This window comes from Schistosoma haematobium, chromosome 4 (assembly GCF_000699445.3).
Source record: "Schistosoma haematobium chromosome 4, whole genome shotgun sequence".
Classification (NCBI taxonomy): domain Eukaryota; kingdom Metazoa; phylum Platyhelminthes; class Trematoda; order Strigeidida; family Schistosomatidae; genus Schistosoma; species Schistosoma haematobium.
In genome coordinates, this window is record NC_067199.1 from 37,435,725 (window position 1) to 37,456,940 (window position 21,216).

Here is a 21,216-nt window from a genome sequence, read left to right on the forward strand (position 1 = left end):
AGCAGATGATTATTATCGGAAGGGGTTTGTGGAAATTTTAGAAAATTCACACATGTAAATCAAGTTTCCTTTTCTTAAGTATTCATCAATCCTGACGATCAATACTAAGTGATCTCGATACTGTAATCAGAAGATGAAGATTTGAAAGAATATTAATCATCTAGTGAGGATGAATACAATTATTGATTATTTCATATTGATCATGCATTTTACAATGTAAATTCTTCACAGGATTATATAATAATAATAATGATAGTAATAATAATAATAATATTATTATTATTATAGTTATTATGGTTAGCATTATTCAATATAGAATTGACAGTACAAATTATTTCAACAAGTTTCCTCTTCTTAATGATTCATCAATCCTGACGATCAATATGAAGTGATCTCGATAGTGTAATCAGAAGATGAAGATTATCAGAACTATGTGATGATATATTAGTGTAATATCTTTTGAACAATCTGATCACATACAATATACTTGTTAAGATAATTGATATATAAAAATAAAAGGTTAACTAGACTAGAAATGAAAGGTAAGAGGAGACAAGGATAATAAAAATATAATACCGGCTCAGTGATCTAGCGGTTAAGATATCCCGGATTGGATGTTCGGTGATCTAGAAGAATAAAATAAGTCAACTTGTATGTCATTAACAGGAAGTGGAAGTGCAGTTGGCACCTATGCAATCTCTAGTGCCGTGTGAGCGGTACACATGCATGTGCAGCGAGAGTAACTGGTTAACAATATTTAGCCAAATGCCTCGTCATCTAATTAGTGACACGCATAAATGGATTAACGAGATTCCCACTGTCCCTATCTACTATTTAGCGAAACCACAACCAAGGGAACGGTCTTGGCAGAATTAGCGAGGAAAGAAGACCCTGTTGAGCTTGACTCTAGTCCGACTTTGTGAGAAGACATAATGGATGTAGTATAGATGGGAACTGGGTGCTTCAGTGTCCAGCGTAAATGAAATACCACTGCTATCATTGTTTCTTTACTTATTCAGTGAAATGGGAACGAAATCGTACTTTGCTTCAAAGCACATTCCGGGGTGCATGGTCTATCGCTGCGTACCTCGTTATCCTGTGTTCGAATCTCATGAGGCGAGTTCGTGGATGCGCACTGCTGAAGAGTCCTAAAATAGGAGAAAATGGCCGTCCAGTGATTCCAGATTTTTCATGGTAGTCTAGCTCCAATTGACTCATGATCGCAACTATGATATCCACAAAAATCACTTCTGATATCAAATAACGTGAAAACAATTTGAAATTGGATCACTCTAGATAATAGGCTAATATTACCAAGGTAGGCTTAAGGTGAGAACAAACTGTTGTTAAATACACAAAGGGGGTTAGAATTTTCGTATGGCTAAGGCTTCAATAAACCTTAGTAATATGCCTTTTCATACTTTTGTACAACACCACAAAAGACGGGTTAAGATCAATCTTACGATCTGTTTCAATTATGTGTTTGCCAATAGAGGATGATAGATGTTTATCCTCTACTCTTATTGAGTCATTTGAATCTGTTTGTTTCTGAAACCCGTTTAGGTACATGTTCACCCTAATTTGGAGATCACGATTACTCCTCCCTAAGTGATCGCCAGTTAGATAGTAACAGTTCAGGAATCAATATTTAAATAATGTTCATTCATTTCAATACATAGTGCCAGCAACTACAAGGTCTAATCGACGAATCAATATAGACGTTTAATTAGAAGTTTATGGAAAAAAAAGCTCGACAAAGCTACACTATTAAAATGAACTTAAGATATAAAAAAAGAAGACAAATTACTTTAGTGAAGCCACTTATGTATGAAGGAGTTGTTATTTTATACATTAGACAAACTTTTTTCATTATAGAAATAAATAAAGATGGAACAATTCGAAATTGGTTCACCTTCTTCCAACTAACTACAATATTTCTGATTAAGATTATGAATAGATCGATGTTATATCATTATTGAGAATATAGAAGCACTAGACGGTCGTTTAGTCCTAGTATGGTACTCATGAGTAGTGCACATCCACGACTCTGCACCATAGGGACTCGAACCTTGGACCTCCGGTTTCGCGCGCGAATGTTTAAGCTCTAGAACACTGAGCCGACCGGCGTCTAACGGTGTTAATGTCTAACTTCAACCTATCGACGAAATTGTGCGACCATCTTCTATTGTCTCAGATAGATACTTGTCACTATCTGAAATAGATTAGCTCCACTGGTCATGGCTTCTCAATTGGACTCCGAGAATTCTCTCATGAAGCTAGTCACTAGTGAGTATATGGTAATTATTTGATTGAGATCATGAATCGATCGATGTTAGATCACCATTGAAATATTATTATATAAACATTTATTTATATAAATAGTATTTCAGTGAAAGTAGGAAGATAATCCTACTTTCTATTTTGTTTTTCATAAATTTATCTTCAAAGTTAACCTTTATGCTATAACACATTCACCTAATTCCTCTGGAATGTCAAGTGACAAGTTTATTTGTTTATCTCACTTCTGATTTATACACAATATACTCGTGTTTCTTAAATGTTTAACCCATCTGTTAAGCAAATGTAAAAACTGAGAATGATTAGTGTAGTTCGACATCAAAATCGGATGAATAAACATTTACAATACATGGTCTTGAAGTAAAAGATATATATGCTTTTTCTGCAACACATGACATGCCTAGACTCATACGGCCTATCATTCACATGAGAATGAACATGTAGTGGTAAGTAAATCCTTAAAATAAATAGTTTTGTAAGTTTTCAACACTGATACTGAACTTATTACTTTTACTGAATACATCCCTTGTTGAAGACTTTCAGTCAATTATCCTCATCAGAGCATGTTTGTGAATGTCATGCTGCTTATCTGTTATTATAACGGGTCAGTCTAGATTCTATATACTACATTACATCGATCTTAGCCCCAAATGTACTTTCATATCTAGTCATTCTTGATTTCTGGTTTTATTAGCTCTGGGATCGTGTAAGAAGTCATTTCGGATAGTGCTGTCATATTCTACGTATCCTTGACCGCTTCGAACAAAGTACTATAAAAAGCCGTCCTGAACAATAATCAATTGTTAATTGATGATTAGCTTCTGATGATAGAATTGAGATGCCATCAGTCTTTCGTAAGCACAACAACAGCAAATTATACAAAACTTCCTGATGATGGCCTACAGTAATGATTGTTTGAGAAAGCAACTTTCAAGCCTCAATTAGAGAAACATCAATACAATGATTATGCTTATTGGTAGATTATGAAAATAAGAGAGAGTGGATTGTGACTAAAAATAGTCTTTATTCAGGTATCACGGGGAAATCGGGTTTACAAAAACAAGCAGATATCAAAACTATTACTCAAACATACGGATTATCAACCCACGTTTAGGCTAATTAACTAGGATGCATCGACTATGAGTATTGTTTATCTGTTTGAATAGACAAAAGCTATACTTTAGTGGTTTATTGTCCACTAACAGACATATGTTTGATTAGTGTTGGCTACCAAATTTTCGGCAATATTGAGAAGGATATTTTAACTTGAAGCATGAAGGACTAGCAGAAACTGATGTGTTAATTTTATAGGACAAAATCATGATGTGCTAGGAATATATTTTAGATTGATTGATATCTTAGCTACAGTACGAGTGACAGAAGTGATTTGATCAGATATCTTTATTTATCATCTAATTATAAGTGAAGATGAATTGTGGGTAGCATTGGGATCCAGGATGCGCGTTTCATCCTATTTGGGACTCGTTAGCTGGATGTCCCCACATCCCAAAGTTGACGTACACTCCGGAACTTGGCACATATGCCTATAAGAACCTGGTCAATTGCAGCCCTAAGCATCAATGGAAAGATTTAAACGACTAATACGAAAATGAATTAAAGCATCATGTAAGTAGTTTATAACATAACATAGAAGTTCACTCTGAATAATTAAAATATGACTAGTATGAATAGTAAAATCGTTGGGCGAACGACTCTAAAAAAAGAGAAATCTGAGGAAAATTCCTACATGGAGGTATGTTTATTGATAAGGCACTCGCTTTCACCAGATATCTTACTGCGATCATATTCCTAGCAAACGGTATTACCACTACAGGAGTAATAACGATGGTACAATTAGAGATCTAGAAATAGCGTATTTGGGTAATGTGGTTGTAAATTTCAACAATCGAAATTATAAAACATACTAACTAACTACTTTGCTAACTAGACTTATTAAATAGTACAAGAATGAGTTAATGCAAAAGTTAAAAATGATCAAACCAAGATAAGGTGTCAATTTATAGAATATACGACATATATTTTATTTGGTATCTTAGAGATAATTTTGCGATATAATTGGAAACATTGAGTGATATAGTTTATAGTTGATCGTAATTATACTGATGGAATCAAACCTCGGTTCTTCATGTCTTGCAGAAAATATGATACTATTAGGTTACCGAGTTGGATTGTAATAGCGTACATTCCCAGATTCTACCAAATTTTCAATGAGGTAAAAAAACTGTCCAAACAACGTAGAATGTTATGAAATGATAGTTCGAAAATCTATACCATATGATGAATACTAAACTGGTCTAATAGTTAATTGATTGCTACAGAACGTGACAGCCTTTAACTAGTCCTTTGTTGGATCTTGGATATACACATCTGAAGAGTCCTATCGTAGAACAAAACAGTTATTCTTAGTTTTTTATAGTTATTCAACAAAGATTAACTCATGATATAAACGATACTCTATTAATTCATTATCATTGGTAAGTATATCTCTACCATATCAACATGTTTATATGTTAAAATTCGAAGAAACATTCAAGATTTATATACAACGATGGATAATGGCTAGCAGTGGGATCTAGGACGCATGTTTTGTTCTATTTAGGACTCGTCAACTGGGTGTACCTGTACCTCAGAGTTGATATTCACTCTGAGACTCAAACTCAGTACCATTCACTTCAAACTCTATTGCATTATCCACTTAGCTATTAAGTCCTAATATCCACCTGCTTGTGCAATGGGGTGAAGTTTTTAAATTCACTCGATATGATTTACTTAAATATTCCCATTGATGTTTAGAACTAAAATTGATCAGTCTCTTATTGGTACATAGGCATACTGTGCGTATTGCATATTGATCCTTAAAAATAAAAAAATTACAATTCTGTATTGGGATTAAACCAATTGATTAATTATTGATTTTTTTCTTGTTCTTTTTTGTTTTTAACATCAAGATTCATGAAGTTCAGTTGAGTAGGTTTCATGAAGTAAAAACAAAAAGAAAGTTGAATGAAAATAAAACTTTTGATGATAACTCGAATTGAATTCACTTTATTGGGGGAAAAAAATCAATAATTCTGCATTAAAAAAATTAAGTCTCTAACATGATTATTAACGATAAACTTGAAATATCTAGTCATTTAATCAAAATTCATTAATCAGTTACCTAATCGATAAATTTCGATAAACATCTCGCGAGGTGGGATCATGGATGTGTATTGCTAAGGAATCCTACAGTAGGATGAAATGACCGTTCAATGCTTTCAGGTTTTCCATGGTGGTCTAGCTTCAATGGACTCATGATCTGAACTATTAAAATTACTATAATTTCCACCAAAATCCTTTTCTGATACTAAGGAACCTAACAAACATAACATTAGTCACTATTCAGTAGTTGATCAGTTAAAACTATTTCAATCTTATAAGAAGTTAATATCAGTTTGAATAACGATTCAGTATAGTGAAGTTGGGCGACATCGGTTTGAATACCATATACGAAGCATCGGTCCCTTCGAGATTGAAGGAGAACATTTCGCTAACAAATATTATTTAGTATAATACCTAAGTTCACTGTGTCCTGACTACTAAATGCAAACATTGGAGTATACTTCTGATGTTTTTGGTAAAATATAAAGAATTTATAAGTTGTTTTCAAGTTTACAGCTTTCTTATTGATTACATTTAAGTAAATAGGATTAAAATAATGCGTTTGAATGATTTTTCCTTTAGGGTAATATTTACTTAACTGTGTTTTTTTTTTACCATAAAAATCAAGTAAATTCACCACGAAATGATGAAGAAGATTTGCAGTTCAGGTGGATAATTCTGGTAGCATTGTGTTCTTTGAACTAGATGATTTAATTGAAGGGTATTCAATGTTTTTCATAGCAACAGTATCAGTGTCTTTTTCATGTATAAATGAGCTTCTCCGTTATGATATAAGTATGATATCAGTTTTTTAAGGGTGATCTAGGTTCTGAATGGTTGGCCTCTTAGGTTTCATTGCCTTAACTGACGTTTCATATGGTTTCATTAAATAGTTTTATGTAAGTGTATCTATTGATTATCAACTTATCTGAATATCACTCTTCTCTAGTCTTTTAAAAGTTTCTCCGATCCAGAATTTCGACGTTCTTCTAATCTCATTCTTATTCGAGGATGGACTTTCTGTTTGATTCCGTTAACATTCTTTTTTTCTTTATACAAGCAAACACAGAACATTTGTAAAGTAGTTATCATTATCAAGGTTTGACTTGATAATTTCGAATAAATTGAGAATTGGGTGGATTGTTATAAATAAATATAATATATTTGTAATATCCCAATCAGTAGAAAAATGAGATTTTCTGACATTTCATGACACAGTGTAAGCCACTTCTTATATATTTTTGTTGATATTCACTATCGCGACTGATCAGCCTTTGTTGCCATATATCCATCCTGAAAGCAGTACCCTGATACTGTGCTACATCACACGTTTTCAGTTTATTTAGTTAATGTTACGTTCTTGGTCTCTCCACCCCCTAATATGCGGATGGTAACTTCTTTCAATCTCGATTAAGGCCTTTAAACAATAGACTGACTGATTTAACACTGAGGCTAGAAACGCGCGAGCCCGAAGTGGGACTGTCTGTCTTGGGTAGAGAGACGAAAACTATCCTATTACCTAATCAGCTGACTAGCGCCTGCGTGAGAGAACACAATTCAACTGGAACACTACTCGATTTATTCTCAATTCCGATCGGGTTCCCGATTCAGATTAGTGCATAAGATACATGAATAAACCTATGGCTAACACAACCACAACGTACAAACCATTAGGAAAATAGAATTATGTCAGAATGGGAGTTTGTGGATATTAGGGTAGAAAGTAGAGTATAAAAGATAACGTTTAAATAAAGATAGCTTTGGAATAGAAAATGATATGGCAGTAAATCATACATCAAAGCTTATGGTCTGTAGAATGAACTGGGTACGAAAATAAATGTTAGTGCTTTACAGGCTTTGAATTAAGTGAAATAACGTGTCCAAAAATAGCTTTCGTAGTTTGTCATAGCTTCTAGTTCCTCCGTTCACATCGGTTAAACATTTAAAGTAGGAGTTACTAAGTTCAAACCTCATTGTCAGCATCGAAAATAAGATAAAGGTATATTCAGATGATGAGTCTCAATTCAGTCAACCTACGCGTTATGGAGTCTACTACTAACCAGATATCAAATATACTAGAAAATAAAACATTGAATGTATTCATTTCGTTTTTGTAGTGGTAGTTTGAATCATTCCATCGATGTTTAGAACTTCAATATACCAGTTTCTCATTGGCATATGTGCATGAAGTTCGGATTGTGTTGATATTATAATCAAGTCACAAGCGTTATAAGCGGAAATGAATGGTGGCTAGCTGTGGAGTCCAGGATGCACGTTTCGTCACAAGCTAGAGGTACCCGCATTCCAGAGTTGATGTCCACTTCGAGACTATAACCCACTGTTAGCCAGTATCCAGCTCTATTTATAATACTTGTGACTGAAAGCAATATCGAGGAAATCCACACAGGATGTAAATATGCCAATAAGATACTGATCACTCGCGGTCCTAAACGTTAATTGTAAAAAAAACTCAAACCACCAATATAAATATGAATTCATCTTCAATTCATTGGCACAAACTAGCAACTATCTAGACTCAGTATTGAAGTAGAGGCGAACGGTACTGGGTTCGAGTCCCGGATTGAACATTAACTTTGATAAGCCTGGTACACTTAGTTGATAAGTCTCAGATAAAACGAAACACGCGTCCTGGATTCCGCTACTACTTATCATCCATTTCACCTGATATTAAATGCATTTATTTCTATGGGATGATTTTGATGCAATTATTAATTCTTATAAATTCATAGATCTTTTCATCAGATTACATTTAAGTCACTTATGAAAGACTGTTGTTGATTACTCTTTTCATGTTTTGTTCCAAATGACCATTTCTTCAAGCTTCAATATTACGTAATCATTGTATTCGATGAAAATAAACAGGCCAAAATGATGAAGATTGATCAGAAAAAAGAATAGTTCTTAATCTGATTCCCTTTCCATAGTTAGAATATTTTACTTTAGTTTTGTTTTAGAAAAAAGGGATAACAAAAATATACTTAGTAACTAAATAATGCATTATGTATACAATTCCCTAAAGACTTCATTCTTGTCTAGAATGAAAGGCATATATATATATATATATCTATATTCGATTAGTAAAATTCATCCGTAGCTGTTACATTAGTTTATATGAATAGTTCAGTTAATATTGTTTGATCTTTTATCACAATTTTAAAGGCGAATAGTAATGAAACAGAAGATGAGGATTACGTACTATTTGGAATTCATCAGTTGGATATACTAGCTAAATCATAGTGTTAATATTCATGTTGAGATTTGAATCTAATACTTTTCAGTTCAAATATCATTGTGTAATTCAATAAGTTATTGAGTTTAGGTAGTCGTTAGCTTATGCATTGATCATGAGTTTTACTTGTAAGGGTGTATATTTTCTTGTTATAAAGCACTGGGTTTAAGTGTTAGTGGGATTATCAACAACTGGATCTAAGTATATCTAACTGACGAGTTCAGAACATGTGGATATACGTGTTTAGAATATTGTTTTCAACGATTAAAAACCAGTATCACAATAAAGTGAACTTTTAATGTTATCAGAAGATTTCTGTCGTACATATTTTAAGTTGCCAGAATCAGTTTATCACGTACAGTGGAAGTCATAGGAGCATACATCAATAAAAATAATCTTCGTGTGTAGAAAACGTTTGTAACCTGACCTTCTATTCAATTACTTTTACGTTTGATAAACAATGTTTTTTTAATAGTTGAGATCATGAGTTAATTGAAGCCCAAACACCATGGAAGACCTGGAACCACTGGACGGCCGTTTCGTCCCAGTATGGGACGCCTCAGCAGTGCGCATCCACGATCCTGACCCTTGAGATTCCAGTCCAGGACCTATCAGTCTCGCGCGCAAACGCTTATTCTCTGGACCACTGAACCGGCCAGCATCCAACGGTGGTAATGTCTAACTTCAACTAATTCACGAGATTGAGCGATGCATCCATTATTGTCTTCAGTGAGTTACTATTTCACAACAGACCTAGTTGAACTCCACTGCTTCTCTCAAGAAATCCAAGAACTACCTCTTGTAGACCGTCACTACTGAGCATATTTTGATTAATGTTTTTTTAATCGATCCAATTTCTAACTTAATTCTTACGTAATCTGTCTGAATAACTTAATTTTCTTTGTATCCACTTGATGAATTTACTGATTACTAATTCTAGAGTAAATATTGAAAGAGACATTGTTAAATTAATTAACTACCATTTATTCGGTATTGATTTGATACTTAATTAAAAAAAACAACTTATATATTAATTAGCATAAAGCCTTGACAACGAACAAATTGAAAGGGGTTTATTGCTTTGCTTCCTCCTTTTTTTGATGTGAGTGCACAGACCAATCTTTCAGTTCTATTTTACAAACATTAAATAGTGTATTTATTGATTTGAAATACAAAAGAAATTGGTACAGATGAGCACTACATCAAATAAGCACCATCAGAATAAAAAAATGAGATAATGAAAGGAAGGTTAGTATCATCAAAGACAACTGAGCGAGAATAACTTATGAGAATAGAATATAGTTCAGTTAAAAATACAAGCAAAACAGACAGTTGTTACTTGAGGAAGTACCTCACAATTTTAAAAGAATGTAAAGAGAAACTACTTACACCATAATCACTATTGATTTCTATTGTGAGTCAATATCTGATAATAGGCCAAGTTCACGAATTGTACCATTTCTGTAGGATCCCAATCAAGAACTTATAATGAACTGATAGATGTCAGGCCTACACAACTTTCTTTCTTGAACTGTAATGAAGTAAGATGATTATTCAATAAATACTAGATTTTGAAAATTACGTATAGATTATTGAACAGTCCATACTGACTGTTGAAGTAGAGAAAACAATAAATTTCATCTCACTTCGGATATATATATATATATATATAATAGTTAGATGATTGGTTCATAGTAATCTATACTGCTTTTAATGTAAGTTATTACTCCACTCATTAACTGTTAACTCCATCTATAGTTCTTCTAGTATAATTGCTAGTCACAAGCCCGGATAAACGAGAAGGGTTGGGCATGACATCAGCAACTCTATCCTGTAGAGAACAACACTAATGAAACTACGTTAGCCATAAAGATCATTTAAACTGTCATCTGGGGGTTGAAGGATCTTCATTTAGAAAAGTTATGAAGCCTCAAGTTGAAAACCCATATTCTTCAGAAATCACGAAGCGAATACTCCTTATGACAGCCGGAGCAACAATTTATTTAAACACATAGATATTGGTACAAGGAGGCACCAAATATATACGCGCCACACAAATCTCACTGGATATGTGTGAGGGCTGTGATACTGCCCGGGTGCCCTAACCGAAACAGGTGTTTTTCTTAGGAAGCCACACACGGAGCCTTCGACCTACAGGTCTGATCCACAAGGCAGTGGAGCAACGTAAGGAGATGCAGTCTCATGGTAGCCGGTTACCAACGATTGGTTCATATGCCATTTGTTCCTTCAGGATGCTGGAGCCGATGTGCACAATTGGTTTGGAGTCAGGGTTTTCCAACTCCCCTAGTTGGACTCTTCATGTCCGCCAAAGCGGTTAAAGCACCGGACATTCGCTTTTCGTCCTCTCAATTTCTTAAACAATACCCCCGCCACGAGAAGGCAGTGAGTAGGACTTCCCTGTCAGTGGTTGTGTGCACTTTGCTATGTGAGAGCATTTCGAGAGGGAGAGCGGACTCTCCTCACTCTCGGCCATACCAGGGCATTTGGGGGTTAGGTACATGAAGTGTTCGAACAATGAGGAAGACCACACGGACCAGTAAAATAACTGTGGAAGTAAGGAAATACGACTTGGCAGTGGACATCAAACCCACCTCCTTACGCTTGTTACTCCTAGTGCAGGAGCAAACGTTGCTCACCAGAATTCGCCATCGAACTCTGTCCTGAGCTCCTGTGTCGACTGAGTCACATTAAAATAGAGTTATTAAGCTTGCTTCTCAACTTCGACACGGGAACCTGTTTCCTTTTATAAAAACTATTATGTGAGGGTCAGTTCCAAAAGCAAAAGTATCGATTCGAGAATATCTGTTTCCTCAGTTGTTCATCAAATACCTAGGATATCATAATACCGTTACCGTTCTAAAGTTTAGTTTAATTCCAAGAATATGCTTAACTAAACAAACTATCTATCGAATAAGCATGCATCAGGATAGACCTAATAAAGTTGGGTTATGAGAATAATTGTACTAATATTCTATGCATCACTAACGAAATTAAAAGTATGTCATTAGCCAGTAAATCGTAATTCCTAGTTTGATGAAAATACACAAATGTTAGCTGTAACGAGTGGATTAAATTCAAGTCCACTAGTTAGCATCGAATACATGTGAAGGTTCAATGAATATTGCAAAACAATAACTGATATGGCTAAAGTTTATGATGTTTAGGCGAGAACGATAATGATTGGTTGTTTGCTTAGTCAGACAGGTGTCAGATGAGTTATATATTCCCCTATCCTTATAATAAATATTACTGATTGTTCATTGTTGTTGGATTGTGTCGGGTTTTGATGGAGAAATATATTTACGTTCTATGTCCGGCTAATCACATGTTCTTGATCTGAGTTGTGTTGAAATCCTGTAGAATAGACACTGAGAAGGAATCTAGTGTAGATATTCGTCTAAGGTAAATTAACGTCCCATATGTGTAGACAAAGTAAAACCGAACGTTATAAGTTTATAAAGAATGGGAAATATTTCAGTGATATTGGAACAGTACTACTGTGGCGTGTGCTACTGACATTGATTGATATAAGTAGTATCAATCATCAATTGAAATACCTGGAGGCACAAGTTTAAGAAAATCAAAGAAAGAGAACAAGAACAAACAAGGATTGGTATGGAAAACGAAAGAACAGTGAAGTCTAAGACAATTGATTGACATTTTGCATATGAGGAATTCACTGTATGATTCTCAGATTTTACTAAGGTATTCTGTAATTTTGTGTTTAATTACATTCAATTGTCGCAACTTTTGTTCCCGTTCACTACACTACTACAAAAACAAAGAACACCGACATTTCTTGACTATACACTAACATGTTTAAAGAGAGTATTTCACATGAACAATGTCATTGTATCTCTTCTAATAAGATTGTTAACAGAAACGGTCGTTGGAAGAAAAACAATAACACATTATAATAAATAATTTACTGATATACATCTAGTTCTTCAAAGTTAATAATGAGAACTATTAATAACAAAGGTCATTATATATATATATATAACGTAAAATCACCATAGTTCATCATTGCAGTAGTCATATATTCGAATATATGGAAGATCGTAATTCTAATTATATATATATATATATATATATAATCAACAACGAGAAAAGTATGTAATGAAGGCAGACAGAGCCTTCAATGTGAATGAAACAAAACATTCCATAGAATAGAAGAAACATTAAAAGAAACAACAACAACAACAACATGTCATTCCCTTTTTAATATAAACAATAAGTTAATGAGTAAAACATTGAACAAAATAAAATCTGAAAGACAAATTATAAACAAATTGTGTTCTTATTTACTCTTTTTGCACATGCTGATGATGATGATTACATCTGGAAGAAATACATTTGTATAGTTGTATACAGGAATATGAGAATATTGAAGTACTTTCATAGATAGATAGAAGAAAATATTGTACATGTACATATGCATCATTAGGATGCTGGATTACATTTCCATGAACAAAACCTCCTAAGGCACATTATTATTATTATCATCCTTGAAAAATATACACAGGGAATATGAATATATATATATATATATATATATATATATATATATATATATATATAATGTAAGTATATAGACCATTGGGTAAGTTAATCGGGTGATATCATTAAATCTGACAATTAAACAATCATTACATAATCAATTCATGAGGAAATATTTCAGAAATATATTAAAGAGTAAAATATTTCATTGAATAAGAAACAAACGCATTATAATACACAGATATAAATGTATAATAATTCTACAAAATAAAAGAGAAAATTGAGTCAAACACAATGAAGATGAATGAATGTGGCATAATTATTCAATGAATAATAAAAGAGAAAGAAATTCAATTAAGTATCTTTTTGACGTGATCTAGAACGATAAGATTTTTTTGATTTAGTCAATGAACCTGATGTTCGTACTTTTGTATGATCAACTAATTTCATAAGAGGATTTGAATCAGTAAACAATGAAGAAGATGAAGAACTAGGAATAGATTTTCCAATACCATGAGTTAAAGTATTAATATTAGATGTTTCATTTGATGAATTGCTACGATTATTATTGTCCGATAGAATATCTGATGAACGTGGACTACTAGGCTAATAATGAAAAAAAAAATTGAGAATGGAATAGGTTATTAATACAAAGTAATACATTATTGCTTTTTTTAAAAAAAAAAAAACATAAACCTTATTCAAGCAAAGATGGATAGTGGCTAACAGTGGAATCCAGAACGCTCGTTTCTTCCTACTTGGAACTTGTCAGTTGAATGTGCCTGAACCGAAGAATTGATGTTCGAGTCCCGGAGTGAACGTCAACTCTGAGATACAGGTACATCCAGATGACGAGTTCCAAATAGGAAGAAACGCGCGTTCTGGATTCCACTGTTAGCCACTATCCATCTTTGCTTAAAAAGCTTATGACTTAAGGCTTTATCGAGGCAATCTGTACAGGATGCACATATGCCAACATGAGACTGATCAATTGCAGTCCTAAACAACAATGGGAAGATACGAGTAAAACAACACCAAGTGAATATAAACCTTGTTCATAGAAAAACATTAGACAATGTAAGTACTAATAAACTGATTTAATTGTCTGAAATGCAAGCGTAGTTTCTTTGAGTTCGACACACATAATATGAAAATCATCTTCAGAACTGTAATTGAACCTAAGGATTCAGTGATAAGATAAGTCAATTAATTCTAAGAGATGATTCAAGATGCATTTGTTTTTTATAAGAATAACGGAAAGTAGATTAACAGTTAGTTATTACTTAAATGCCGATTCATTAATAGTAATAATAATAACAATAATAAGCTGCCCGACCATTGTTGCTACCTTGACGTGGTGGTCGTGCTTGCTTATCGTGATGAACCAGTCGAGCTATATTGGCTGGAACAATTGTTCCTCAAAGTCCTACCATGCCGGACAGGTTGGTTGAAAAGCGGTAAGACCAAAAGCAGCAAACCAAGAGTCCGAGGGCAAAGTCGTACTGCTGACTGTACAGAGGTGTTTCCTTCAGACAACCAGCATAACAGCGATGCTGCCTTTCCACAAGGAGAGGTGGGGTTAGAAAAGGTGCACCCTAAAAATACACACCTCGCCTTGGGCACTGAGGTCACGCTCTCAGGTCACTAAGCAATCTTTCTTTTAGATATTACCACCACTGAATTAACTACTTCTATAAAATCGGTTTTCATCTTGTTGTGCTAATGAGGTTTGGCAACTTGGACCAATGCACATATGTGCCTGGTCCTACGTTTTAGCTGACTGACTGACTGACTGAATAATAAGCTGGAATTGTGAGAAAAATAATTGCTCACAAAATTAACACAATATCAGTGTTGAAAATTAAATTGAACCGACAAAAAAAGCAAAAGAACTATTATCGTCAGTTGATTAGCTCAACACAATTCTTGATTAAGTGAAACAATCTTATTTATGAAAAAGATACATCCGATAAGCTAGTCGACTCTAAGCATGTTATGTACCTGTGCTGATATGCTTACTCAAGTTTAGACCGTAAATAAGAAATTATAAACAAGACACGCCATTAAAGGGATTCGATTATGCACATAATCAGCTTACATGTTGATGTCTGAATGAAAAGAAAAAAAGTACATATACGCTAATAACTTTTGTGCCTATTAATCAAAGCTTTCTAGTCATTTCAGTTTAATCGCTCTCATAGCTACTTGGGTAAGTGTATAGAAAGCGTGTCTATCTGAATTGGATGATCGCGGAGCGTAACAACGTCCAAGTAATAACTATGGGTTATCTATTTATCATATGAAATGAATTGATAAGTATGAAAACAGGAATCATCCCACATCATACTATCACCAGTTCATAAGCAATGTATGACATGGAACAAACGGGTATGGGGGAATCAAGTTGCTCCAAGGAACAGTGAGTGGAAAAACTATCAACAAGATTAATAGCAAAGTAATATATGGGTAGTGCGAGAAACTAAAAAAAACATAAAGTTCAAAAACAAGGAATGTAATACTGAAGAAATAAAAAGCTTGGGTTACTAAAACCAAAGTTTTGAACACCTGTAAATACTGATGGAGTTATGTGTGTAAATAAATGCAAAATGAAACAACTATATTTCCTCTATGTAACAGATGGAAAGCAGATAGCGGTTGAATTTAGGGCGCACATTTCGTCCAATACGGGATTCGTCAATTGGACATACCTGCTAAAGATCAGTGCTTATGTTTATATCGGAACTCGAACCCAGAAACATCAGTTTTAGATATCACGGCACTATCCACTGAGTTGTTAAATCCAGATTTAAAAATTTGTTAAATGATGTAAATTCTATTTTCTCTGAAATATAATTTACAGAATAGCGATCTTGGTACTTCCTTAAAGAGCCCTAAGTGGCCTCTGATCACACACCTCTAACTAACTACAGGATGACGAATAGTAAAGTTAGCAATTGGGAAATCAAAGTAAAGTGTTCACTTGTGAAACTAATAAACCAGAAGTTAAAAAATATAACAATTTAGAGCTTTTGGGAAGGAGGTCACACACAGACACACCAGAAAACTAATAACTTAGAAAAATCTTGGTTATTAAAAACTTATATCACAGGGTGAGAGAAAACACTAAAGGCAAAAACAAACCTGTCCACGCATATTATTCTATAAGAAGGAAATATAAAGAAACAAGAGTCAAAACTAACTGTTAGATACCAGTAAATAACAAGTTAAAGAGTCGGGACTTCAGAACTGTTTTACGCTTGGTTGTCACGCAGAAAAGCTTATTACGTATTTGTTAAGTATTAGAATTTTCTACATGCAGTGCATACCAGTCATGCAATTGATGTGTATGATCTTGTGAATTTTTAAGTCATAAAGTATGCAAAATAGATTAGGTGGCTTTTCTTCTGCTCTAAGTGGACAGGTTAAGGGTAGAAGAAATTTATGTGGGTAAATCAGTGTCACTACATTAGTGGGCACAATAGATAAGGCGAAGGTCATTAGTGTGATTTGGCATAAACAAACAGATCATTAGTGAATTCAAGCAATTAGTGACCTTATTAAGTGTATGAGAAAAACTTTATTTTTAATTGTGATTGAGTAATTCAGTATCTAAACGAAGTTGATTCCGAGCATAACTCCATACAAACAACGTAAATATTGAGAGACAATGCCATAGGTATTTTGTTTCGTAAGTTATATTATCTCTCTCACTTTGTAACTATGTGGTTTGGTTTTGTATGATCTAACGTCTTTAATTCGAGTGTATTAAATGTAGTTCAAGATGTTTGCTTCAGGAGGCCATTTAATGTTGGTGAGTTTCATCAACATGACACAGTGTAAATGAACGTTTGTCTTTTATCATTCCTTAGTTTTATATCAGATGTTGGTGATTAAGATGAACCACCAAAAAAGTTCTTATCTACTGCAAGTAGTCCGACTTCGAGCACTGAAATTACTCAGCAGTGGGACGATTTTAAACTTAAAGCAGTAGCTTCAGTAAAATGTGTACAGATAAATGTAAATAATAAAAATATATTCAAAACTATCAGATATAACTCTGCTGGAATGGGAGAGATATTATTCAGTCAGCGAGTGAGTAAATGATCCTAAAAGCTCAGTAATTTTTTAAATCCTGATTTCAATTGAAACACTTTTATTATTGATAGGCTGACCAAAAACCAGATATATCGTCACATGTTACCAATGCTCATATGATAAACAAGGAACACTGCTGGACGAAGCCGATTATACACTTTGTCCAAGTCTCAGTCTATATATGATCTTCTCTACAACCGAAAGATAGATGTATTGTCTATCAATGACTTGTGTACTATTTATTCGGTTTGTCAATCATAAATTAGGCAATTATTCGTAGTCTTGTTACATGCATGATAGGTCACGTGGTTCTATAAATGAATCTGGTGTGTCAGTGCTTAAATCCCATGAATCACCTTTTTTAAACCTTGGAAAACAAGAATCAGTTCAGACTATCAAAATAAAAGAATTTTATAGTCCCAAGATTGATTCAATAGATAAACACATACTTGATTGACTAAACTTCCACGTAAATGTACCGGTACATTATCACTTCGTGTTGAACTCGACGGTACAAGTGATGGTTTTGGATTATGATCAATATCTGTAGAATATAGATAGCTTTGTTTTACATCATTAGAATGACTAGTAATAGCACGTCGAGATCCTGTTAAATCATCACTATTTGAATAAAAATGTATTGGTTTTGTAAAATCATTAATACCACCAGAATTGATTCGATTAGTTTCAGTATTATTATTTCCAGATAATTCATTTAAATAATCATCAAATGAATTGGTTATTATAGAGGAATTACTTTGGTTTAATTGTGAATTAAAATCATTTGCATTACAACTTGCTTGAAGTTCTTGAAGTTCTATAAAAGAAATGGAAATAGAAATGAACTGTGAATAGGAAGAGTCAACCAAAATGTGAAGGACAAATGATAGATTTGAAAATGAAATATTTCATGTATGGTTCTCATATTTTATGAAGATATTTGTAATTTTGTATTAAACAATAAATTGATTGTCACCACCTGAGTTCTCGTTCAAAGTGAATCAAGATTTGAAGCTGGAGTTTAGAAGCCGGAAATTGGTCGTCCTAATCAGTGAAAAACCAAGTGAAGAATGATGAGAAGTGAACTTCAAGAACTCGATTCCAATTTAGTTCAAACCCAGCTAATGAATTTTAAATGATGTTCAGCATCACTGTGGTTAAATGGATGTGATCTCAAACACATATGAAGCACCGGCCCGCCAACCACGTTAAGATGCACTTACTATAACGGTTCATTAACGAGTATAAAAGTAATGAGAGTCAATAATCCGAAAGTCCAATTAAATTCAATTTGCCTGTTACTCCCAATGGAACATAGGCCGCCGACAAGCATTTCCAACCCACTCTGTTCTGGGCCTTCTTTTCTAGTTCCATGCAATTTTTGTTCATTTTTTTCATGTTTGTTTCCATTTCTCAGTCTAATGTGTTCTTTAGTCTTCCTCTTTTCCTTTGGACTTGATGATTCCATGTGAGGGCTTGTCTTGTGACGCAGTTATGTGCTTTCCTCAATGTATGTCCTATCCACTTTCAGCGCTTCTTCCTTATTTCCTCCTCCGCTGGGATAATAATAATAATTTATATTCTGAAAATAATAATTACAGAATTCACGCCAGTTTACAGGCATGACATGTCATGCAAGATCGATTTTTAAGAAATCCATGTTGAGTATCATTGATAAATTTTCCAGCGAGTAAATAGTTGGAAAGTTCATCACTTATAATTTCTTTCATAATCTTAGAGATAACAGGAGTAACATTTATCGGCCGATAACTGTTCATGTCAGTCTTATCTCCAGATTGGTAACGTGGTATGATGTACGCGGTTTTCCAACAGTAAGGATAAGAACCAGTTTTCATAGTGAGAGTAAACAATTTTAGAAGAAGAATTGGAATATCTAGTTTGTTCTCTCCCACAGTAGGTTGTTGCTGATAGTATTTGGCCAACGGATCCGAAGTATTGTACGTCAGCTACACTAAGCAACTATTTAGGTACTAAAACGACAAAATTATATAATGCTCCTTGATTTTCAATGATTGTTTAACTGAAATCACTGTATGATGCAAGCAGAAATAATTCATAATCATGAAGTAAGTAACAATTACGAAAAATGAACATTAAACAAAACATACCTGTACTATTGATAGGTGTTAATTTTAAACCCATTTTTTTATATATATTTAATTGTGCTTGTAATGTACTACGTAATTCTTCATATTGACGTTGACGATATTCTAATTCAGACCGTTCATTTTCTAATAATTCACGTTCTTTAGCAATTTTATTATGTTCTCTTTCAATAGTAGAACGTTGTTTTTGATATTCTTTTTCCCAATCATGTGTTTTTTTAGTAAAATTTTCATAATCTTGACGTAATTTTTCTGTTTCTTGTTTTACTGTTGTATTATCCATGAAATAATTATTAAGATGATCTGTATGAGTGATATTACCATTACCAGTATTTAATGAAGAAGTACGCATAATTAATTGATTATCACGATTACGAAAATGTTTCCAATTAGATTGTTCAATTTCTAATTTATTAATAGTAGAACGTAATTCAACATTTTCTGTACGTAATAATTGTATTTGAGGCTTGAAGTAAAACAAACAAACAAACAAACAATGAAAACAACATTAAAACGGAATAAAGATGATGTAACTTTGTGATCATATATCAAAAGGGGTTTTGTGGAGATTTTGGTAAGTTCAACAGTTGAGATCATGAGTCAATTGAAGCTAGACCACCATGAAAAACATGGAAGCACTGGGTTTTGCCAATATAACTTGTTCCACAGGAGCAGATGTTCTAGGAATTTGTACATTCTGGCTCGTGAACACCTCTTAGTGTGGTTAAGCAAAGATGTAATCAAAACGGTTAACAGCTCCATTTTAACCCATTTAATTCAGATGGGACATACAGCCAACATGGAGTAATCTCTTGCAATAATGTATAGTGTTAACAACAGTCTACCTAATTCCATCAGATTGAAAATCTTGCAGACGGCTGAAGCAATCGCTATTCGGATCAAAAAGCCAGAGCTTCGCATCCAATAGAAATGAAATATATAAGAGTAATGATTATAAAATTGAGATAATAACTGAGTCTTTAGAAGGAAATTCAAGCACAAAAATTGGTAATAGGTAAGCTGATTGGTTAGTTATTTTATCGCTTTAATAACAGTATATTGTGTCTGATTGGTTAGCAACCGAGTCTCATAGGTCAATCAGTACAGAGTCATCTAATTTCCCGTGAGATCTCTGGCTTCGAATATAATCATGGCTGAAATTATAAGCAACGTTTCCAATGCTATACTCAGCAATTTTAACTATTTTCCGTTCAGTTGGCAGATAAGTGCTAAATACGTCTCTGTAGCGCAACCAAGCGATCCAGACGAAAAACACAAATATTTTAAAAACTACGACTTGAAATAAAATCTCCAATGAAAAGCATACTAAACTATGTAGTATATAGCCAAAAACAGAACGGAAAAATAACCGGAAGTGTTGAACTCAGAATACCTGATGGACATTGAAAATATTGAATATGACCACAACCTTTGAGTTTTTACTTTTATTTTTTAATTATTATTAATAGCTTTATTCAATAATATATGCATTAGTACAATATAAAATTCTTGGCATAGTGTTTTTCAACAAGTTGCTCATATTCTTCTTACATCATAAATAAAACCAATCTTGGCTAGACCATCATTGAAAACCTAAGAATCAATGGCCAGCCGTTCCGTCCTAGCATGGGAAATCTCAGCGGTAACCATATAAGACTCTGAATCCGAGAGTCAAACCTAGAACTTTCGGTATCGTCCACGAACGTGATAAAGAGACAATCGTTCAGTGGTTCCAAGTTTTTAATAGTGGTATAACTAAAACCA

The 21,216-nt window shown here is 33.7% G+C and overlaps 1 protein-coding gene across 2 annotated transcripts in view; it reads right to left on the reverse strand.

Annotated features, from left to right (window-relative positions):
* Window positions 1–11,386: 11,386 nt before the first annotated feature.
* The window catches only part of ARHGEF28 (Rho guanine nucleotide exchange factor 28), a gene marked incomplete at both ends in the record, with an annotated part of 78,376 nt that continues 68,546 nt past the window's right edge, over window positions 11,387–21,216 (reverse strand). Inside the window, 3 exons of one of the 2 annotated variants that reach the window (XM_051216334.1) lie at window positions 11,387–13,837; window positions 17,776–18,143; window positions 19,456–19,918. In XM_051216334.1, coding sequence (XP_051066912.1) covers window positions 13,586–13,837; window positions 17,776–18,143; window positions 19,456–19,918 — 1,083 coding nt within the window. The remainder of the gene's footprint in view (window positions 13,838–17,775; window positions 18,144–19,455; window positions 19,919–21,216) is intronic. The other variant, XM_012938154.3, reaches the window with a different exon arrangement.